The sequence below is a fragment of the Lithobates pipiens genome, unplaced genomic scaffold (genome assembly GCF_037356315.1).
Source record: "Lithobates pipiens isolate NorthernLeopardFrog02 unplaced genomic scaffold, aLitPip1_a1.2 Scaffold_13, whole genome shotgun sequence".
Lineage (NCBI taxonomy): Eukaryota > Metazoa > Chordata > Amphibia > Anura > Ranidae > Lithobates > Lithobates pipiens.
The window spans coordinates 388,277,262-388,294,610 of NW_027507718.1; the positions used below are offsets into that span (position 1 = coordinate 388,277,262).

A 17,349-nucleotide genomic window follows, 5' to 3' on the forward strand; every position below is an offset into this window, starting at 1 on the left:
CACGTACATGAACTTTAATGGCTCAAACACACGATCCGAATATCATACGAAAACTGTCGTCCGAATAAGAATTGTACAATTTTTGGATCGTGTGTACACTACTTTAGAGAGCCAATCACGACAGTTCATCTGATATTATTAGATTGGACAAGCATGAAAAGTTTCCTTGTGTGATACCAGATTGTACGATTTTCGTTTAGTCAGTATAGTTGCTGTCCGAAAATTGAATACAAATACATTACAACACATGACATCACTTCCGATTTTTTTTTTTTCTGTCGTACGAGAATTTTCCTGACTTTAGTTACCTATTCAATTTCTACTTTCGACTATTAAGTGAAAGAAGTCATACGATCTGTCGTACGATATTTGGATCATGCGTATGGGCCATTAGTCTGTAGGGTTCAGTATTGAGTTGGCCCACCCTTTGCAGCTATATTAGCTTCAACTCTTCTGGGAAGGCTGTCCACAAGGTTTAGGAGTGTGTCTATGGGAATGTTTGACCATTCTTCCAGAAGCACATTTTCGGCCAGACACTGATAATGGACAAGAAGTCTCTGCTCTAATTCATCACAAAGGTGTTCTATTGGGCTGAGGTCAGGACAGTCATATTCCTCCACCCAAACTCACTCATCCGTGTCTTCATGGACCTTGCTTTGTGCACTGGTCCAATTCATTTGCTGGAGAGGGGAGATTATAGTGTGGGGTTGATTATCAGGGGTTTGGCTTGGCCCCTTAGTTCCAGTGAAGCGAACTCTTACGGCATCAGTATACCAAGACATTTTGGATAATTTAATGCTCCTAACTTTGTGGGAACAGTTTGGGGGTGGCCCCTTCCTGTTCCAACATGACTGCGTACCAGTGCACAAAGGACCGATGCTGCATCCACCTAGGTATGATTCTAAAATAAATCAAAAATTCCATACTTCTCTTTTAAGTCGCACATATATGAATGGTTATCATTGGGAAACATGATGAACTTTGCTGTCCAAAGTTGCATGACAAGTCGCACAAGCATGAATGGGGACAGTTTTGGCCATACACAGTCATGACCAGTAGTGTATACCGGGTGCGGCAGTTCTAATGAGAAGAAGGTGTACAGCTGCTAATAATTCCATTGGATGGTGTGTATGGATGAACATGTAAAGAAAAGTGTGCCAGTGTGTAAATCTTTCCAGATGTATTTCTCATTTGTAAAGCATACAGAGAAGGTGATTAGTATTCAAGTAACTTTACCTGAACGTTTGGTACAAATGGTCAATAGTTGCAGTAAGTTTCTCCAAAATGGTCTTATGGCTGGGTTCCCACATATGCGAATTGGATGTCCGTGGTCTGGATTGAAGAAGGGTCCGGTGCGTCTTTGGGTCCGGTTCAGGTGTGAATTCAGCCCTGAATCGCACCTGAACCGGTGTAGAGGAATACACCGGACCCCAGGCACGAACCCGCGGCCGCACGTGTGTGAACCCAGCCTTAATCAGCACCCCAAAAACAGCAAATAGAACTCACCAATTGAAATCTGAGATCTACATTATATATGACAATGCAGAGCCTCCCAAACAAATACATCTTAATGTCACACACAAGCACTGCATTCTAGGCAGTGAAATACAGAGATATACAAAACACATCAGCATTGAAAATAACATCTAATCTACCTATCACTTTGTCCAAGACCTGGCGCATCACTTGTTCTCACTGGTGCTCTATCACACCCTGTCTGTCTATCGATCGATATATCTATCTCCCTATATTTTTTTAGGCTGACCACACTCCTGATTGTACAATCTCTGTACAATCATTAACAAGATCTACCAAAACTATGGAATATGAGGACCAACCTAAACTATCAAATCAATCTTTATACAATGAAGCAGGCCCTTGCACTATATACTTGTTAGATCTAACAGAGATTGTACAATCAGATTGTAATATGTATGGTGAGCTTATCTGAGATGAGAGGAAAACAAAGACAAAAAACATAACATCAGAGTGCTTTACTTACCCTAGAGATTACCAGTGGCTGGTTAAAGTCAATGCCGCCAGTTAGCCTGAATCCCCAGGGTGCAGGTCCAGGTAGAACCACATTCTGTGGCATTTTCTTAGCTATAGGAAGTTTATAGATGTAGGCTCTATGACAACTAAGGCAAAGAACTTAGTTACAGGTCCCTGAGAAGTTATCCCTCTGCAAGCAGAGACAGTCTGATCCCCTGATGCCTTTGATCTTCTCTTTATCCCTTTCCTTGGCTGACGTCACCTTCTGGCCACAAGTCATACACAGAGGAGAATGAGAGGGGAGGAGAGTAAAGCAGAGGGGGATAAACTGTTTGGCAGCACTCTAGTTACAATATCATGTCCAGTACACAGTCTTTTCATACAATTCCTGAGCATGAGTAACATGGGGAAAATGTAGGAAGGTCTTACAGGGGTGACTTTCCAGCTGATATGATAAAGGTTTGTCTTCCAGGCGAATATTTACCCGGATTTTACATATACTCAGAGTGTGCAAAACTGGCATATTGATCAAATTCTGTTGCATTAGTTAAAGAAATCTTAGAGGTGTAACTACACTCAAAACTTTTATTTTATTTTTATTTTTTAGATGTAGATAGAGCGTAGATTAGAACTCCTGTCCAGTTTTAGTGCAGTCTGAGGCTCCTTAAAGTGGTAAAACCAAAGCCAAAAGTGTAATATATTGCAGCTTACCAATCCTTAAATGCGGTCTTCTTTTTTTCTCCCTGTTTTTCACCCGACCGGTAACATACTCCCTGTCTGGCAATTTGCTGACGACTTGATGGGACTTGAGTACTTCTTTGATGTGACTTTGTCTTGTGCAGGTATGCAGAGATAACAGCATACAGGAAGATGCCATGCTCTGCTGGGGTAATCTTCCAATAATGTCAGATCCAAATTACATCAATAAAGATGAGGATCTGACTTCCATTAAAGTCTATGGGTACAAGTCGGATAGACGTCACCTTGAAGTAGTACAGTCACCTTTTCTACAGTCAGAGCGACTTCAGTAGTGATAGTTAAGACAGCTCTCATTGACTAAGATGGGATTTCACATGCCATGCGACTTGAGGTCTCACAAGTCAGATCCCAAGTCGCGGAAGTGTAAACCAAGCCGAAGCCCTTGTACACACGGTCGGACATTCCGACGGAAAATGTCAGATCGGACCGTGTTGTCAGATAATCCGAATGTGTGTGGGCTCCACCGGACTTTTTCCGTTGGAATGTCCGACCAACAAAGTTTTGGAGCTGGATATAAAATTTTCCGACAACATGATCCGATCTGACTTTGTCCGATCGTTTGTAGAGAATTCTGATTGGACAAAGTGCCACGCATGCTCAGATCAAATTACGAGACCAACGCTATTGGCTACTAGCCTGAACGTAGTCCTGTCGTAACAAACGAACGTCATCACGTTCCGAACGATCGGATTTTCCGACAACTTTGTCCGACTGTGTGTATGCAACACCGGTTTCAGACAAAATCCATTGGAAAAAATCAGATGGATTTTGTGGTCGCAATTTACGACCGTGTGTACAAGGGCTTAGGGTGCCTACACTCTGGATGAAAGAGCAATAGAGACACCTCTGGACAGTAGCATTGTTAATTTAGGGGCGGTGACAGTTTTTTCTTTGGGAATAAGGGTTTTAAATAAATTACTTAAAGCTGATCATTGTAAGTACTCCTGTCAGTGTTAAATGGTTTGTCTCAACCCTCTAATTGCTACATTTTCAGGACAGCTTGTTCTTTTGAAAACCAACAGATTTACTGGCCCGATCATCGGGGGAAATAAAGGAAAGACTGCCCAAAGAAGAAAACTAATGCAGCTACCACATCAAAGAATTAGCTGCAGTATAATAAATGTTTTTTGCTCTTGGTTTTGGTTTAATATCACTTTAAGCTGGCCATAGATTGATCAAAATCTGTCCGGTTCAGCGGTTCAGCCAAGTGTGGCTGCTCCCACTTGATGGAAGTCAGTCTAGAGATTGACTTCTGTTGAATGCACTTGTTAGAAAATGTATCCTGATTAGTGGCTACAGCCACTGGTCAGTGTATTCTGACAGTGGAGAAGTCCTACTGTCAGAATACAATTTCTCAGTGGGGAGGATTCCTCTATCCACCTCATTTGTGGATCCATCTATGGACAGCTTTACACAAAGTTCACACCTATACATGTTTTTCAGTGCATTTTGCAGTAATACACTACAGTCCATTTAACAGCGTCAGCACCGGAAGATTTTACGCCCTTCCTGACCAGAGCACTTTTTGGGATTCGCCACTGTGTCGCTTTAACTGACAATTGCGTGGCTCCCAAACAAAATTGACGTCCTTTTTTTCTCACAAATAGAGCTTTCTTTTGGTAGTACTTGATCACACCTGCGGTTTTTATTTTTGGCGCTTTAAACAAAAAAAGAGCAACAATTTTGAAAAAAAAAAAACGCATTATTTTTTACATTTTGCTATAATAAATATCCCCCAAAAATATATAAAAAAAAATTTTTTCCTCAGTTTAGGCCAATACATATTCTTCTACATATTTTTGGTAAAAAAAAAAAAAAATCGCAATAAGCATTTATTGATTGGTTTACTAGTAATGGCGGCAATCAGTGATTGTTATCGTGACTGTGACATTATGGCAGACACATCGGACATTTTTGACACATTTTTGACACATGGAAAAAATTGTAAGAGCAAGACTACGCATGCTCAGAAACGAAAGAATACATAGAAAACAATTCAACACATTACTTCACTTCTGAAGTTGAAGTCTGTTATACAAAAATTTTCGTATGGTGAGTAACCTCTTTACTTTTGACATGAGACTAGCATGCAACAAAAAAATGGACAAACAAAAATTTGATTGTGTGTACGAGGCTTTAATCTAGCCTGCGTAATAGTGGGTTATGTATGTTTGGACAGGATGCAAAATCGATCTGAAGTCAATTCTTTTAAAAGGCATGTATTAAGAAATGGACTTACCACTCAATTGAAATAATGCCTTCATCGTTATGAAGTGAAAGAGAAGCTTATAGACATCATCCAAGTGCCTAATGTCACATCCTCTGTGATGACAACTTAGGTAGAACAGTGTTTTGTACTACACTGAACATAACAAAATAGCCCTGTCAGTCGAGGACAGAGAATTAATCCGAGTAAAGGACAATGAATTCTTCTTGGATGACTCCAACAGCTGGGTTGCACCTTTACCCCTTCGTGCTGTAAGAGCCAAGCTTCCAAACAATAGTGAGCAGACTTTGTCCAGATTTGCCTCACTGCTACGAACACTAAAGAACAAGCCTGAAAAGAGAGACCATTTTGTTGCCTTTATGAAGAAGATATTCAAGAAGGATCATGCTGAGCCAGTTCCACCATTATAAGAACACAAGTGCTGGTATTTCCCCTTCTTTTGAGATTATCACTCACATAAGCCAAAACAAATCAGGGTACTGCTAGGCCCCTTTCACTCTGGGTCGGTGCGGGCGTCGGCGGTAAAGCGACGATTTTTTTAGCGCCGCTTTACCGTAATTTTAACCAAAAAAGGGTTAAAACCACCTGCAAAGCGCTGCTGCAGCGGCGCTTTGCCGTCGGTATAGCTGCGCTGCCCCATTGATTTCAATGGGTAGGAGCGGTTTAGGAGCAGTGAATGCACCGCTCCTTCACCGCTCCAAAGATGCAGCTAGCAGGACTTTTTTCACCGTCCTGCCAGCGCACCGCTCCAGTTTGAAAGCCCTCCGGCTTTCACACTGGAGTGAAAGGGGTCGGTTTTTTCACGCGCTACACAGGCGCTATTTTTAGCGCCGTAGCGCCTGAAAACCAACCCAGTGTGAAAGGCGCCTTAGACTCCAGCAAGATGGATCTCTGAATACATTTTTTTTTTATTGGTCCTAACTTGACCAACTACCTTGTAGGAGTGCTTATGAGGTTCAGAAGAGATCTGGTAACCGTTACAGCTGACATTGAACAGAAGATTAATTGTTTATTGTACAAGAAGACCATAGGAGTTTCCTGGAGTTTCTGGGGCACTTTGAGAATGACATAAACAATTAAGTCATCAAATAATTAATGAAGAAACATGTCCTTGGTAACAATCCATCACCTACTGTTGCAACATGCGGCCTATGGAGGACTGCTGTTGACAGCGAAAGTGAGTATGGAGCAGATGCTCGACATTTTGTTGAGAGACTTCTATATTCACAATGATGGGACTATAAAGAGGCCAGAAGCCAATAGCTTTCGTCTTCCGATGGAAAAAGTGTGATAGAGCCCGCAAACGATCGGAATTTCCGACAAAACAGTCCGATCGCACATTTTCCAGCGGAAAGTCTGACCGCGTGTACAGGGCATTAGCGTTCTGCGTCCAACAAAATAAAATCATGGATTTCACGTGTTTGGTGTGTTCAGCTAACTGACAAAGATTGTTTGCATTGCTTGTCTCTGTTATATTCAGGCCAGGCATGGAGGCTTCAGGGAGGTATAGTCACTAATACAACAATTTGAGTTAAGCCACGTACACGCGATCGGATTTGCTGGTGAGAAATGTGTGATGGCAGGCTGTTGGCGGAAAATCCGACCGTTTGTACGCTCCATCAGACAATTGTTATCAGATTTTCCACGGACAAATTTTGAATGGCAGGCTTTAAAATATTCCAGACAAATGTCTGTTGTTGGATTTTCCAAGCGTGTGTACACAAGTCTATCGAACAATAGTCCAAAGTACAAACATGCATGCTTGGAAGCAAGGACGAGCTGGAATCAGTCCGTCTTGTTAACTAGCGTTCGTAATGGAGAATTAATATTCGAGACGTAGCAAATTATGAAATCTCAAAATGCAGCACACATTCTCTTCTGCTTTAATGGGATAATAATGAAGCTGCTTTGCTGGTGATACTGATGGAGTTATGGCAAATGTATTTCAAAAGGCTTTTTTTTTCTAGTGATAACAAGAAAAATATTATTATGCTTTTTTTTTTTTTTTTACCACAACACCATTATCCCGTAGTTTTTAAGACCAAAGATACAACTATGTTGGTGTCCCTTGTCAATTTTAGTATTTTTTAAATGTAACTGCCTACTCCCAAACTTTCATTTGAAGTAAAAAAAAGTATTATTCTACACTATTTTTTTTATCGTGCATTAAAAAAAGAAAACAAATACAATTATACATGCTATCTGCCAATATAAATTAACCAAAAATTGCCTTCTATGCATCCAACAATATAGAAAATATATCAAATCAAATCATTATTCAAACAAAAAATAAAATAAAAGCCTCATGCATGTGTCCTGCTTCTTAATATAGGGGGTCAACAATGCCAAGAGTTGGTGAAAGCAGGGGTTCGTCATCCGGAGATAATTCCGAAAATCATCAGGATTATTCTCCTGGAGCTCCCACGGCAAAGGCATATGACATAATTGGTCACAATTAATAAAGCGACTAATTTTTGGTCCAAAAAATCCTCCTCCTACTCCTGTTCCTGGACGGGACTTGGGTCAAATCAATAACTCCAAGGCCAATAATAAATAACACGTTATCTCCTCCGATTCGGCAACGTCTGGTTGACGAATGGTCGATCAGAAACTAACTGAAAAGCACAAAAAGAAAAGCGCAAACTGAAAAGCGAAATGAAAAGCGCAAATCAACTTCTATTAACACAAAATTAGCAGAAGGAGCCCAAAGGATGGCGCTAAAGAGCTGAAAAGCCACGTAATATTTCACTACATTCGGGTTTGTTGGCTGACAATTCCTTGCCGTTTATATGTAAAGCCGCATACACACGGGCTGACTGTCTGGCCAACTTAGTCCGTAGAAACACATTTCAGCGGACAGTCCGCTCGTGTGTGGGCTTCAGCGGACTTTTTCAGCGTGCAGTCTGGCGGACTAAGTATTTCGGAATTTCCGTAATATTGTCCGTCATACTTTGGTTTCAGCGGACAATCCGCTCGTGAGTAGGCTAGTTCGACAGACTAAGTATGGCGCATGCTCAGAAAGGATTTACACGGCGAAAGGTTGCATTGCTGTGTATTCGACTTCCTATTTCTAGTCCCGTCGTACGTGCTGTACACGTCATCGCGCAAGCTTTCGATGGACTGTTTGTGCATCCGTGTGTGGTCAAGTCCGTTCATTCGAAAGTAGGACGGACTGTCCGTCGGATTGTCTGATGGACTAAGTTGGCCATACAGTCCGCCCGTGTGTACGCGGCTTTAGACAAAATCCAAGCACACGCCTTCGGACAAGTCAGAGGTTTTGTCTGTGGAAAATCCAATCGTGTGTGCGGTTTAAGAATTGGTGTGGTTAAAATGGGCACGTTTAATAGAATATTCTTAGAATACCTTTTAAAAACCTGGTAACCTTTAAAGTGATAATAAAACTAAAAAGTTTTTACCTTGATGCATTCTTTGCACACAGAAGTGGACAGAGAACAGGGCCGCATGCTCTGTCCTCTATGGAAAACTGCTGTGTTCCCTCAGGTAATGAGGTATACACCCTGGGGGTTATTTACTAAAGGAAAATCCACTTTGCACTGAAAGTGCACTTTGAAGTAAAGTCGCTGTAGATCCAAGGGGGACAGGCAAGAAAAATAAAAAACAGCATTTTAGCTTGCACATGATTGGATGATAAAATCAGCAGAGCTTCCACTCATTTCAGATCTACCTCTTCGATTTAGAACGACTGCACTTCCACGTGCACTTGCAGAGCAAAGTGGATTTGCCTTTTCGTAAATAACCCCCCTGTGTTAGTTTCTACTTCACTCTGTCCTAATGAAAAATCAACAATTACCTGTGTAAATAGATTTGCAGTTTTTAACCATTTAACGCTTCCCTTGCTATTCCTTGTGCTGTCCCATATATAAATACCAGCACACAGAGGCTATTGTAAACTCTTTAAATCTCATGCACACTGGACGTTTTTACAGCTGCTGCTTTTTGTCCATGCACACATAGGCTTTTATCAGCTCTTTTTGGCAGGGGTATTTTCTGGCTAGAAACCCCCCCCCCCCCAGAACTAGTGGGTCTGAAGAGGAGTTTTTCAGCTGTTAAAATGCTCTAACTCTAAAATATAAATGCTCAAAAACTTGGCTTTTTGGCATTTATGAGCATTTTGTAGGAGTATAGTTTTGCTTAAAAAAAAAAAACGAAAGAATGCTACTGCAAAAAAATGCTGCAAAACTCATTCTAGAGCTATAGCTTTCTACAGCTAACTCTACTGGCATTTTTGTAACGTCCAGTGTGCATGAGGCCTTATTGCTGACTCTCTCATGCTGCTGCTGTCTAGCAATCCCTAGATAGCAGCTGTAAATAGCAATTTCTTACTGTACAATATGGTGTCCTTTGCAATGCTTAGTTTGCACAGTAAGGTTGACTGTTATCAAGTCCTAGGCCCCTTTTTACAGAGGCTTTCTGATGAGGTCCATAAAAGAAAAAAAAATATTTAAATCAAGGTAAGTAGTGAAAATAAGCAGCAAACACATCAACCAATATAATGCCCTGTACACACGACCTATTAAACTCTGAAGGTTTTTTTCCGACGGAATTCCGCTGAAACTGTCTTGCATACACACGATCACACCAAAGTCCGATCATCAAGAATGCGTTGACGTACAGCACGTACGACGGGACTAGAAAAAGGAAGTTCAATAGCCAGTAGCCAATAGCTTCTGTCTCGTACTTGCTTCAGAGCATGCGTAGTTTTTGGTCCGTTGGAAAACAGTATACAGATGAGCGGTTTTCCCGATAGGAATTGGTTCCGTTGGAAATATTTAGAACATGTTCTATTTCTAGGTCCTCCAGAATTTTTGAAGAAAAAAAGTCTGATGAGGCGCACACACGATCGGAATATACAATGAAAAACTTCCGTCTGACTTTTTCTGTCGGATATTCTGCTCGTGTGTACGCGGCATAAGTTGTGAATGCAACTGAGAGGGTGGAAAGACAGAATTGGCCAGATTTAGTTTTCTGCATTGCACAGGTCACACTTGCCTAAGGTTGTTATATGGTTTATGGAAGGAAAAAAGATGACCATTGTACCTTACACAAGCAGAATGTGAGGATCCAACACAACCAGCATGTAGGGATCCACTCTCCAACACAACCCTGAGCCAGTGAGCCATGAGCATGACTTTAAATTGAGTGGTATTGGAGAGCATAGACCCCATGCTGCTGTGGAGCCACATGCCTTTCTGTGATACAGGCGCTTTTTGACTTCTTATAACTTGGAAGTCAATCCCATCTGGTAAGCATATTTTGAGTGGATGGTGAGGGCACACAGCAGTGGTGTTCCCTTTCTACCTTTCAACACGGGCTTATGTGGATGGGACTTTGCTCTTTTTAGAAGGGCTTAATTTGACTTTATATCTACTTGGCATTATACCTTGAAATATCACATTTAGATTCCTTTTATTGGACACTGTACATTTTTTCTGTAGTTTTATTCCGCCTATATGTTTGATTTATGTTTCTCATGTTTGGTTAGCACTTTTTTATCTTTTCTGATGAGGTCCGCCTGTCAGTTTTCAGGTGGACCTGATCAGATTCTCTATGCTGGTCTATGGGCAGGTGGATGTAAACGGTCTTGAGTTTATTTAGTTCCAAAAAAAGAAAAAAACCTAAAGGACTGCATCCTTTCCATTTTTCTGCACCTAAAGATGAAGGATCAGAGGAAGCCTGATGTAATCAGACACAAGTCAGCATACATCTAGCAACCCATAGGTCCAATCCAGGTCTGAAAACAACCTCTGTCAAAATGTGGACAGAAGAATTGAACATACACGGAAGTCAGAAAAGTGACTGGGACTGTAGGCCTTCCCCGCCCCCACCCACACCTATATACCCAGATACAATCATACCACCCAAGAAAAACACCATATAAGTTGGCAGAAAATGGCCGTGTCAATTTATTGGTTTAACATATTTACATGACCATATAAATCAAACACTTTTAATAAAATACACCATAAATCACTTAACCTTGCCCAGTTATTGGAACTCAGGCAATTTCACTAAGGCAACAATGATGGATTCCGGGGTGACTCTACCACATAAAAATGCCACAATGGGAAGGGAGGGAGGGAGCTTCTTTTCTTCACCAGGTCAGCTGCAGAGGAAGCACAAGACCCTCTGCAGCCCCTTATATAGACTTTCTAGATGGGGAAACTGTCCCTAGCTCACACATTGGCTACCCACACCTGCCTAATCACCCACCACAAACGCCCACCCCAAACTGCACCTGCTTAACCCCTAGACTACCAGAATGAGGGGCTAAGTGGCCACATTCCCAGGAAAGAGGGCCCCAATGCTTTTGCCCGCTTTTGCAATCTGTCCCATTGTGCTACTCTTCACCTACGATACTCTGCTGAAGAGAGTGAAGCACACGTTGTGAAAGGATCCTAAGGCTGAGTTCACACTATTTTTAGCGGCGCTTTACAGTCGTTTTTGTGGCGCTTTTCAGCAGATAGCGAGATGCTTTTAACCCCGCTAACAGCCGAAAAAGGGTTAAAACTGCCTGCAAAGTGCCGCTACAGCAGTGCTTTGCCATCGGTACAGCGGCGCTGCCCATTGATTTCAATGGGTGTATACACCACTCCTACAGAGCTGCAAAGATGTGGCTTGCAGGACTTTTTTTACCGTCCTGCCAGAGCCCCACTCCAGCGTGAAAGCCCTCGGGCTTTCACACTGGAGTGAAAGGAGAAGCTCTTTGTAGGTGCTATTTTTAGCACTATAGCGCCTGTAAAGCGTCTCAGTGTGAAAGCAGCCTTAGACCCCATACACACTATACAACTTTTGTTGTCTGATTTTCTTTAGATTTACCAAAACCATGTAGTGCAAGGGCCTGCCTGATTCCATACAAATTGAAACTCTCAAGGTTTGACCTCATATTATATGGTTTTGGTAAATCTGAAGGAAAAAATCTACAGAAAATTGTATAGGGTGTATCCAGCTTAAGTGTGCAACTTGAGCAGGCGCACAAGGCAACATCTTGTGGCAGGCATTGCACTCACGGCTTTTTCTTTTATCTCCTAAAAACATTTAATAAAATTCCTTATGACACAGTTTTAAGAGGTTTATCACTCCAGAGTACACAAGAGGGTGCCCTTTGCACTTGCCCAGGTTGCACAGCAAAGGCTTGATTACACTTGCAGTGCCCTCTGCAGAGTTATCTGTAGCAAATCACTCTTCAGAGGGTGTTTGATAGGCAGTGAGGAGGCAGTAATTTTGCCCCTCACCAGCTGTTTTATTCCCTAAAAATAATCCACTGCACTGCAACCATGTGAATGAAACCTAATCAGAAAAACAGCCCTGAGCCCACGTTCACATTGGGCCAATTTGGCATGCGAATTGACATGTCAAATTGCATGCCAAATAGGTGGATATTGTCGTCAAAGTCGGCGTCGCACAGATTCTCAAAAGTAGTTCCTGTACGACTTCGGGGCGATTTGAATAGACATCTGTGCATGAACTCGCATGGTACAACAGGCACATATCAGAAATATGAAATGTTGGGTTTACATATTCTTTAAGCTGCAAAGGCAGCAGGTAGGAGTGTACACATGCTGCAACTGCCTCCAGAGCCCACCCAGTTGTGTGACAATAGTGAATAAATCTTCGCTATTGTCACACTGACTCTCCTCCCGGCCAATCAGGAAGCCGGTCCTGAGACCCGTTTCCCGATTGGTCAAAAAGAGAAACGAATTCTATTGGGCCACGACAGGGAGAGGGGAGGAGATGTGGGGGCTGCCATAGGAGTTGCAGGGGAAGAAGCCGCTGCCCGGAGGGAAGCGCTGCCCAAGGGTAAGTGCAGGGCTCATCGATCGACCCACTGACTGGTTGTGCTAGTGACATGACCCAAATCACCTATGATGTGTGCCCCCCGCCCAAAATAAATGTATCCAGCCACCACTGGTTTTGGGTGCTGTTAACAACGAACAGCACTGGTGTGACGTGTTTTTATGCCTTTCAAAAACACGCACGATATAAAGTAATTTTGTGCGCAATCATGAAACATGTAGTATGAATGCTGCCTTAGGGTAGGAAAGGTATGAGGTGCCGCTCAACCAACCCAATCCACGTGAAGTGTAAATGATGGCCCCAGTCAGTGCTGCTACACTGATCACATTCACTGACACGTTTTGCCCGCCCACCGGGGCTTAATCATAGACGTCTACAATTAAACCCCAGTGGGCAGGGCGAAACAAATCACAGGGCATGGTCAGTAGAGCAGCTCTGTCTGAGGCCATCGTTTACACTTCATATGGATTGGGTTGGTTAAGTGGCACCTCATACCTTTCTTACTGACACCTCTGGATGTTTGAAGCTGAATGCCAACACCCTCTTTCCTGAGCACCAGCTGGGCATTACGCCACATTACACTCGAAGCAGCGCTGAAAGTTTTGAGAGGTTGCTGCCTTAGAGTGCTGCTCAGAATGATTAGGTCAATATCACCTCACAATTGGTCAGATATGTTGATGCCTGTGGAAGTATTGTGCATTACCATGTATGTTTTAATGCGTCTTTGGCAAAAGCACATGTCTAAATACATTCTGTAAAGGAACTACTTACAGGAAATCCTTGTGTGTGCAAAGGAATAATAGAAAAACATAGCACACAGCATTGTTTCCTATTTCTCTCAGCTTTTTACTAATTATATTAAATAATTGTGTACGTATTTAGATCTGTTACCAATTCATTCTTTTCTGTAATCCAAAAAATGAATGTGTAGTTTCTTAGAATAGTGGAACAAAACAAAAGGTTTTTGGAATTTAAACCAAAACCATAACCAAAAGGAAAAAATTACCATGCTTGTGAGGGATTTGTTTTAACTGTATTTGTTTATTTTTTAAAAAGTGTGGAAGCACATTCATTTCCTAAAAGTAGAACAACAAAATTCGCACACATTGTAAAGCCACGTACACACGGGCGGACTGTCTGGCCTACTTAGGCCGCGTACACACGGGCGGACTGTCTGTCCAACTTAGTCCGCTATAACACATTTCAGCGGACAGTCCGCTCGTGTGTGGGCTTCAGCTGACTTTTTCAGCGTGCAGTCTGGCGGACTAAGTATTTCGGAATGTTGGAAATACTGTCCGCTGGACTCGCATTTCGGCGGACAATCCGCCCGTGTGTGTGCCAGTCCGCCGTACTTTTGAAATGAGCGGACTTTTACCGCCCTCATTTCGAGCGGGTATCCAGGTAGGCGGGGCCCGCGATGGAGACGTCGCTGGCCCCACCGCCTGGTATGGACTTAAAGGGGAACCCCAACGCCGAAAAAAATCGGCGTGGGGGTCCCCCCCAAGTCCACAACATACCCTTGTCCGAGCACGCTACCCGGCCGGCCAGGAAAGGGGGGCGAGCGAGCGCCCCCCCCCCTGAGCCGTACCAGGCCGCGTGCCCTCAACATGGAGGGATGCCTTGGGGAAGGGGGACCGCGCGGCCCCCCCACCCCAAAGCACCTTGTCCCCATGTTGATGAGGACAAGGGCCTCTTCCCGACAACCCTGGCCGTTGGTTGTCGGGGTCTGCGGGCGGGGGGCTTATCAGAATCCGGGAGCCCCCTTTAATAAGGGGGCCCCCGGATACCGGCTCCCCACCCTATGTGAATGAGTATGGGGTACAATGTACCCCTACCCATTCACCTGTAAAATAAAAGTACCAAAAAAACCACAACACAGGGTTAAAATATTTTATTGCACAGCTCCGGGGGTCTTCCGTCTTCGGGGGTCTTCTCGCCGGACTCCTCCACTATCTTCTTGTAGCTCTTTTGCTAGCGGAGGAGTCCGGCTTTCTTCCTCGCCGCCGGCCTCTTCTCCCGACTTCGGGGGTCTTGTCCCCCTCTTCAGTTCTTCTGCCGGGCCACCGCGCCTTCTTATAGCTCTTTTACAGGCGGTGGCCCGGTCTTCTGTCGCCGCCGCCGCCGCCGCCTTCCGTTCTTCTTCTTCTTCTTCTTCTTCTTCTCCAGGAGATGTTGCCTCGACGCTCTCTCCGGCCGGAATGCCAGGGACGCGCTCCGCTGCCACTTATATAGGGACAATGGGGCGGTGTCACATGGCTTTATGTCACATGGGTTGGTCCCTGGCATTCCGGCCGGAGAGAGTGTCGAGGCAACATCTCCTGGAGAAGAAGAAGAAGAAGAAGAACGGGCGGCGACAGAAGACCGGGCCACCGCCTGTAAAAGAGCTATAAGAAGGCAGAAGAACCGAAGAGGGGGACAAGACCCCCGAAGTCGGGAGAAGAGGCCGGCGGCGAGGAAGAAAGCCGGACTCCTCCGCTAGCAAAAGAGCTACAAGAAGATAGAGGAGGAGTCCGGCGAGAAGACCCCCGAAGACGGAAGACCCCCGGAGCTGTGCAATAAAATATTTTAACCCTGTGTTGTGTTTTTTTTTGGTACTTTTATTTTACAGGTGAATGGGTAGGGGTACATTGTACCCCATACTCATTCACATAGGGTGGGGGGCCGGTATCCGGGGGCCCCCTTATTAAAGGGGGCTCCCGGATTCCGATAAGCCACCCCCGCAGACCCCGACAACCAACGGCCAGGGTTGTCGGGAAGAGGCCCTTGTCCTCATCAACATGGGGACAAGGTGCTTTGGGGTGGGGGGGCCGCGCGGCCCCCCCTTCCCCAAGGCACCCCCCATGTTGAGGGCACGCGGCCTGGTACGGCTCAGGAGGGGGGGGGGGCGCTCGCTCGCCCCCCTTTCGTGGCCGGCCGGGTAGCGTGCTCGGACAAGGGTATGTTGTGGGCTTGGGAGGGACCCCCACGCCGATTTTTTTCGGCATTGGGGTTCCCCTTTAAGTCCATACCAGGCGGCGGGGTCAGCGACATCTCCTTCGCGGGCCCCGCCTACCTGGAGACGCGCTCGAAATGAGCGGACTTTCCTCCGCGTGTGTGGGCGAGTCCGTTCATTTCAAAAGTAGGGCGGATAGTATGGCGGACTTAGTCCGCCGTATTAGTCCGCTCAAAAAGTGCCGTGTGTGGGCAAGTCCGTTCATTCGAAAGTATGACGGACTGTCCGTCGGATTGTCTGACGGACTAAGTTGGCCAGACAGTCCGCCACGTGTGTACGCGGCTTAAGTCTCCCACAACACCTACCATGCAGGAGTGAGTTACAGATTCAAACTCATATATATTATGAATGGAGGAATTATTAGCCATGGCCAAGTTTAGGGATTTATGGTTTCCTTGGATAACGTTCTCTCATTCCCCAGAACAAATGCAATTTCTAAGACATTAGACTCTTCTATTTGTTTCTTGGCAGCTATTTGGGTTGAACCCCAAGCCGGACACCCCACTTCTCATTCTTTCTCTCCTTACTCCTATTTCTCTTTTTTGTTTCCATGTTCCTTCCCCCAACATTTACTAGAAAAGGTGGCGTTGTTTATTAGTGGGATGGTCATCCAGCATAATGCTGAAGGGACAAGTTAATTTTGGTTAAGATGGTCAATATTGAATGGTTAGACCAGTGATGGCGAACCTTGGCACCCCGGATGTTTTGGAACTACATTTCCCATGATGCTCAACTACACTGCAGAGTGCATAAGCATCATGGGAAATGTAGTTCCAAAACATTGGGGGTGCCAAGGTTCACCATGACTGGGTTAGACTGATCTTTTTGTGGCTAGGCCTTTGCTTTAGGTAACTTTTATGCTTTTTTTAATGTATTGGGTTACTCCATAATGAACACCATGGCTGTTTAAAGCCAAACAGTTTACTGTGTGTGTTCTTATTGATTGTTTATTAATATTGGGATTTTGGGCTCCCAAGTCACATACCATAATCTGGCAACTGATTGTAATATTTTTTTAAAATCTGTAACAGCCATAGCCACAGATTCGTAAAGTGACACAATTAAGAATTACTTACATCTGTTGCATGCTTAATAAGTCTTATAGAAAGTGTCACAAGGCTTTCATGAATTAGGCGCAGGCCTTTTCCGCCGGAAGAGTTTTGCCAATGATTTATCAAATCACCCACAATGTTCAATAAAATAACAAACATGCTTGTGCTTACCTGCTCTGTGCATTGGTTTTGCACAGAGCAGACCCGATCCTCTTTTTCTAGAGTCCCCTGCCGGTGCTCCAGGCCCCTTCTCTTCACCGAGTGCCCCTGCGAAAAGCCACTTTCCATGGGCGCACCTGTGCGGGCTCGCTCCCGAGTCCTGCTGCGTTTCATTGACACAGACAGTGGGACTCGGCCCCACCCCCTGCTTTTGATTGACAGCAGCAGGAGCTCCCGCTGCTATCAATATGTCCAATGAGGAGAGCAACAGTAGCTGAAGCCGCTGCGCTTGTGCATATAACTGAATAGTATCGGGCTCAGGTAAGAAAAAGGTGGTGTGGGAGGATGCTGTA

General features: G+C 44.3%; 1 protein-coding gene across 2 annotated transcripts in view; it reads right to left on the minus strand.

Moving 5' to 3' along the window:
- PDLIM3 (PDZ and LIM domain 3) overlaps positions 1-2,214 on the minus strand; it is a 72,954-nt gene extending 70,740 nt beyond the window's left edge. For both annotated transcript variants that reach the window (XM_077477319.1, XM_077477320.1), the window contains exon 1: positions 2,003-2,214. In XM_077477319.1, coding sequence (XP_077333445.1) covers positions 2,003-2,095 — 93 coding nt within the window. In that variant the 5' untranslated portion in view covers positions 2,096-2,214. The remainder of the gene's footprint in view (positions 1-2,002) is intronic.
- Between the last annotated feature and the right edge of the window lie 15,135 nt (positions 2,215-17,349).